The sequence below is a fragment of the Anneissia japonica genome, unplaced genomic scaffold (assembly GCF_011630105.1).
Source record: "Anneissia japonica isolate Jap-2015-1 unplaced genomic scaffold, ASM1163010v1 scaffold1884_len437306_cov177, whole genome shotgun sequence".
NCBI lineage: Eukaryota > Metazoa > Echinodermata > Crinoidea > Comatulida > Comatulidae > Anneissia > Anneissia japonica.
This window is the reverse complement of record NW_022753199.1, coordinates 333-7,399: the sequence shown is the minus strand read 5'-3', so window position 1 is coordinate 7,399 and position 7,067 is coordinate 333. Positions and strand designations below refer to the sequence as shown.

At 37.6% G+C, this 7,067-nt stretch overlaps 1 protein-coding gene across 9 annotated transcripts in view; it reads right to left on the bottom strand.

The window, feature by feature from the left end:
* The window catches only part of LOC117122743, a 13,301-nt gene extending 10,299 nt beyond the window's left edge, over positions 1–3,002 (bottom strand). For 2 of the 9 annotated variants that reach the window (XM_033268444.1, XM_033268441.1), the window contains exon 1: positions 2,121–2,328. Coding sequence is in view for 1 of the 9 variants with exons in the window: in XM_033268449.1 (XP_033124340.1) it covers positions 2,190–2,221; positions 2,609–2,646 (70 nt within the window). In the remaining 8 variants the exon portion in view is untranslated. The other 7 variants (XM_033268446.1, XM_033268447.1, XM_033268442.1 and 4 more) reach the window with 6 other exon arrangements.
* Positions 3,003–7,067: the final 4,065 nt, after the last annotated feature.

Genomic DNA, 7,067 nt, shown 5'->3' with positions numbered 1-7,067 from the left:
AGACCCAAGAGGCTTCAGAAACTTCCTCCAAGTGAGCAAGGAATTGTTCAGTGTGTTGAAAAAACTTTTCTGACACAGAGCCACGTGATATAAACCATGGTCTTAATGGTATCCTGGTGGCATCGTATCTAATCATCTCAGCACCGCAGTGACGTCTCTGCTTGTTGTAGGTGTTGTTGGTAGTACGAATGGACAAGACACAGTCACGACGACAACGTTACGCCACTAACACGATGCCGCTGCGGTAAACCAAGATTTTTGTCACAGCTACGATTGAGCACAATTTTTTTTAACATTCCAAAAAGATCGTGCTTCATCACGATGACATCAAGATTCAGTGCGATGCAATACGATGAATTATTTTTGACCACGACATTCACTACGACGCCATTGCGATTTAAAAACATGAAAAATCGTGCTCTGTCGTAGCGAAAATCGTGAATGTAGCAAAGGGGCATCAAGACGCATGTCGACGTCAATACGATTTAACAAGACACCTGTTTGATTTAATTAATCACATGACGAAAAAGGCGCAATTTAGGAAATATTTGAATGTCCTCGCGATATTTGTTGGTATTTCACCATGTTCAAAAACCTGCAATATAATAATATGCAAGATGCTGATAGGCGTTGTGACCACTACGAATGATTCGGAATGCACAAGACGTCACGACAAATGACAACAACTTTACGGCACTCACACGATGCTGCGACTGTAGACTAAGATTTTTTTTCGAAGCTACGATATAGCACTGTTTTTTTCCCCTTTTTTTTTACATTACAAAAATCGTGCTCCATTACGATTGCATCAGGATCGAGTACGGTGCGCTATGGTGAATTACGATACCATTGACCACCGAAATTGAGTATGGCGCCACTGCGATTTTCAAAAAAAAAAAAAAAAAAAAAAAAAAAAATCGTGAATGCGTGAAAGGAGTAAAGTCAGGCACACAATGCGTCGTACAACGGCTGTAAGACCGTCTGTCGATGAAACAATCGTCACGCTTACGACGCGACGCCAACTACCGATTATTGACGGCATGCTGAGCGGATTTTCATTTTAAGAATCCGGCCGTTACGGTACGTGCCTCGTCAATGTGTTTTCTATGGAATAGCGTCGGACGACGACCGTCGGCGTAGTGCCAGTCTTTAGCGACTCGATAACACGACGTGATAGGACATAGAAAACAATAACGTCGCACGGATATTTTTTTTCCCGCTCGTTCGGGCCCTAGGACGCAATTTGACCAAACCAACGTTGTGCAGAGAATGTAGGACGGTCACGCATTAGTGAACACGTTCAGAGTCACGTCGAAATCTTCCTACTATATACTACATAGGCCTACTTGCAGTTTGATGCCTTTTACGTCCACATGTTGACAGTAGGCCTAAGTGCACTTGTGGCTTGATGTAATTGGTGGTTCAGTATTTTATCTCTGCCTAAGATATTTTGCACCCAAGCATCGCCTATGTCGCTTTTAAAGATAGAACGTGCTATAAGAGCCTTGCTAAGCTTGGACCTCCAGGCTGTAAACACTTCCTTTGGTCGTACTACACGTTCCTCAGAACGCGTCAGTCTTTTCAAAGCCATATACTGTACAACATTAGTTCCTAAAGTACGGTAAATGCACGGTTCAATGCTCATCCACTTCACGCACCGTTCGAGTACTTCTCTCCCAGCTATAACTTGCCACAGTTTAAACTGAACATATCATCACTCCTACGCCTATATTATTCATTTGTACGTTCTACATTTCAGTGGCCCCAGTGGACCTACTAGGCCTATTAAACGAGCGCTAAACACCCGGCTAAACTTCCTGAATTTAATTGGGAAACCAACTTTATCTAAAATGATCTTTTATTTAATTTTTTTTTGTTTTTACGCCTGTCTGTATGTTTAGATTATTTTGAGATTGTAGGTTTATATTTTTAATATTTTGAATATTGCAAAGAGTTTATACTCTTTATTAACCAACGTTCTACAATAAATGAAATTTAAAGTGTATAGGCCCTATATTTATATTTTTTTCAAATTGTTTTGATTGTAATTTTGAAAAATGTCAAATATCAAGGCAAGCTATAACAGAAATGAATACTAAACAAAAAACGAAAAAACTCACCGAAGAAGAAAGAGAGAAAGAAAAAAAAAACACTTAGCACTCCCGAATAAGATCATCAAACATCTATACCTGTATATGCATCGATTAACATCAGACCAATCCTACGGTAAAAAAGCTTAAAAAATGATGAGGTTGGAAGATCACAACGACAGCAAACAAGAAAATGAGATGCAACACTTTGTGAAGTCACTCAATGGAGTTCCCACCTGCATGCATGATATGAATGTTATGTGTATCCATCTCTAAACCACCTGAATAGGAGTTAACAGTGTATGGAGTTAGGAAGTTCTTGTGTAATGGCAAGGCATATTAGTAGTGATCATGAAATGAGGTGCTCACGGAATATCTATGAATTTGCCTGTGTGGGTGTGTGTGTGCGTGTGCTTTTAGGCCTAAAAAAAATATTTGTAACTTTTGATCAAAAGGTTTACATTAAGAATAGGTTCATGAGTGAAAACATTAGACGCATAAATGATGTCACTACATACCTAGATAGATTAGACAGAGATTTTTGGATTGATATCATTTAATAGAAAATGTCTCGGACGGTCATACGTCAAATAAATATTTTCGTCACACATTGGTTAAAACACTTCATAACAGAGACAATTACGTAAAATTACAAAGCAGTCATAGGCAAGAATACTCTCTCTCGCCTATACTTGGTTGCCGTAGTACTAGCCTAAAAAAAACTGGTATCAATGTCGATGGAATTTAAATCTGCCAAGTACATGAAGATACATTATTCGTAAGAACCAAATGTCAACAATAGTATTACAAAAACATTTTGTAAGATAACTGATATAGAAATTAATACAAATATTAGTGAAGATTCTGGACCGCACCAGGAGTTAAATGTAGCAGACACCAGCCATATTATACAGCTGGGCAATTACTGCGCCCCCGACGGTCGTCGACCGACGCGAATCCATGTAGAACGAACGCAACTGATCGTTTTTAATGACGATCCGTACAGACGAACACCGACAATCAGCAGACGACGTCGTACCATCTAGCGCTCACAGGGAGCGGAATTGGATTCGTCGTGCGACGCACAGTGGGGCAGACTGAAGTCAAAGTGTGCCAAAATTAATTACTCATTACAGAAGCAAATACAAGACTTATCAAGAGGTTTTCATACCCGTACAATTCAATAAAAGCATTTTCAAATCTATATGACGTCATTTTTGTACTGTTTTCTGATTGGACGATGTCAGTTTTCATTGTTATACCAAAACAGGTTCATATTGCAATGATTTTCGAAATGTTTAAGGAGGTTTGGGACAAAAGAACTTCTGTGGGAAACTTTTTTCCTTTCCCATGACGTCATCAAAATACATTTTTTTTTTCTGTTTTAGGCATAGTTCAACATTAACATTTCTATTGTTAATCTTACAGTGAATATATACTTTTTTTTAAATAAATCGAAATCGAAATCGATATCAAACTTTATAATAATACCAGACAACCTAATTTTACATTTTTAAAATTTAAAATGTATTTGCATTTGAGATTCCATGGAATCAGACATTAGGCCTACACCAATGTCATGATATATTAATTCCTTCCTCAATCATATTAGGCCTATATTGTAAAGGTATCGATAACGGTCGTTTAATGTTTTTTTGATAATTCTCAGTGTGAACGAGGAGGCTTTGAAGAGGAACTTTTCCTATCGTCTTTGACAGGTATACTGTACCACCAGGATAGCAATGCTTTTTTGCTACTCTTGTGTAAGGAGGCGTCTCATTTTACTATAGAGCTACAGAGATGGGCAATGTTTCATCAGTCGTAAACGATTCCGGTTTGCGCCTTCGGGGTGACGCCAGCAGGGGGAGGGGAAGGGGCAGGGTCCCCGTCGAGGAGAGCTCCCCCACCCATCAGCGTTGGGGAGATAAACTACAATTCGTCAGAGAAATAAAATGTGTATGTATTTTCTACATTTTAGTGGACTTTAAAAATCGATTCTTCTTGAACGCCCCTTGCAATGCTGCATAAAGAAGTTCAGTGCGTACATTTTATGTCAACGTCTCTAATTGCACTTTACCCTTGTGCGAACTCTCTTTAAAGATCCTCCCATACTTCGATAGGACGTCCCGGTTTGGGTTGTTTTGAAGTCTCTTGTGGGTTTTCTGCTGGTGTGGAAAGAATATCTCTGTTCTGTGTCAAAACATGAATAACTTCAACAGAAAATGGAATCCTGTTGTCAAGCCACGAGTTATTTTCTTTAGAAACCCGACAAACACGTGTTTACGTTCTTATAACTTTCTTGGCCAATGTTGTGGTTATTAGGTACCGGTATGTCACAAAATAACGTTTACACAACGTTGTAGGAACGTGCAAACGTTGTGAAATTATGTTCAGTACGTATTTATGGTTCTACAAAATAAAGTTTTCAACACAAAACTGTAACGTTATTGTTTTATCATAACGCTCACCTCTCCTTAAGTTGAAACAGGAAGCTTTTCAAAATCTTGGATGTCTTTGAATAAAGTTAAAAACAATTGACGCCTAGATATAGGCCTGCTTGTAGATATCATCTTCATTATGATATATGCTATTTGGATTATTAGGCTGATCAACATTTAATAAGGTATTCTAAACAGCAACACAATATTAGAAGATTTGTTACTGTTAAATCACAGTTTGTACATTTTTGGAGAGCTTTTCCCACGCTTTGAATGAACTGGTTGAGTAGATGCGCGTACATCCCTCTGATTTTCGGTTTGCTCTAATTAAATTGTGTCTCAAATGTACGAAAACAAGACTAATAAAAGTACGTCTAGCTCGAAAAGTTGCAAAAAGTAGCAGCTAAATTTGGTACCATCATAAAGCTAAGGCTATACTGAAGATGGTGATGTAAAAATTAAAGCATGAATCCACATGAATCTAAACTTTCTCTCCTATGTTGAAAAATACTACCCTTAAAATTCGTTTAAATGTAAAATATTTTCAGGATAGATTCACCAGGGTATAACTTCTTCAATCATGTGAAAAAAAGTGTAAAAGCCATAGTCACCAAAATGGACTTTTGGCACACTTTGATTTCGCCCTGGCCCACTGTGCGACGGTCGTACGACGCATCACTGAGTGCTCGGCTTCAGATGCTGGACAATCCAATCACGCTCCTTGGGTATGTAGGACACACTATTGCATTATTTAATTAGATAAAATAAATAACAATTATGTTTAACATAAAAAATAACGCTAAAAAGAAAAGATCGACGTTTCGACTCCTTCATGGTGTCATTTTCAAGATCAAATGATGAAGTAAAAAATATACAGCAACTATAATCAATAGAAAAAAGCTAATCTACAATGTCAAAGTTCATAACAGTGGAATATTAATCCCTGTGTTAGATAAAAAGCTTTGCTTTGACAGAGTCACATTGTTTATTCAGACTGGGTTTTAATTGTCTAATAAATAGCATTTCATGAATGAGACAGTCAAATTTGTTTCTACATTTCTTTAAAATGCTGAAACATGACTCAATACTGCTTGGGCTGATATGATGTTCCTTAGCATGTTGTCCTAACATAAATCTTGTATGTTCAGCAATACGTCGGTTTGTGTATCCGACATAACTTGCATCACACAAGTCACATTTAAATCTGTACACAACACACTGCTGATTTATGATTGTAGGTTTTCTTTCTGTTTTCTTAATTTCATCACTTATTTTTCTGCTTGTGAAAACAGGAAAAAATGTTTTGGTCTATTTTGTTGCTTAGTTGGCGTAGTTAACGCTTAACTGATGAGTTGGCAGATTTCTGGTCTTTGAATGGTAGAATAATTCGGATGGGCATTTCCTTCTCATCGGCTTCACTATTACTGAATTTATTATCAGTCTCTAGAGTTGACTTAAACATTTGAATAGTATACAATAAACGAGACTGTATAGCTTCTTGTACATTTTTTTTTTCAATAATGAGACACGACCTCTAGTCTAAAATAACATGTGAGTAGGCCTAACATTTATTAAAGTCATACTGGACTGGATATATTGGAGCCGTTGACAGTCAGGTGTCCTAATATTTAGTCGTATAGTATTATCATAATCACCAACATCATATTCACCAAAATCTTCGTCGTCACCACCACCACCACCGTCTTCATCACCATCGCAGTCGTCACACGTCCTCGCAATCGTCATCATCATAAGGGTGCTGCCATTTGCAAGACGACGTAACCATAGAACGGATTCACTCATCCATGACCGTCAAGCGTTATCTGCACAAAGTAGATTCGGGCCAAACTGCGTCATAAGCATAGTTCACGTCGAACTTTTATCTAGATATACATCCACTTAACTAGTTAAAAGTTCGACGTGAACCACTCAATTATAGCTAGATAAAGGAATTAAGTCACTTAAGTTAAGTGACTTAACTTTACTAGAATAACGGTAAATTAACTTGCTTAACGGTAAAGTCGGCTCGGATTACAAGGACACGATTACGTAACATAGGCATCTAAATAAGCCAGCGTTGTTGTATTGTACTACCATTATCATCTTCTGGCTGGCAACAACGTACTTTAACAATGCTAACAATAGCATCGAAGCAGTCTCATTAGTCTGTTTTTCAGAAATTATTTGTAATACTATGGGTAAAAACCCAGCAAACGTCCGTTTTACGAATACTGTAGTCGAAATAACCAATGACCTTTGCATCATCGACCAAGTAATAACGTTAAAAAGTCTGATTGCGTACGTTTTTCAAAGTGATAATGTATATTTTTCTTAATAATAAAATCAGATTTGTTGTATTTATTTATTGACAATTCAATCTTTTCCATTCCTGCTATAATAGTCGCTAATAATTCAATTTCAACGAACTACCACCAACGCCAGTCGTTAAAATGAGCGCACATGTTTACGATGACGAAATAAAAAAGTGTGTCGAAGTCAGCAACTTATTTGACACCGCGAAGCTGGATTTTCGCGAAGT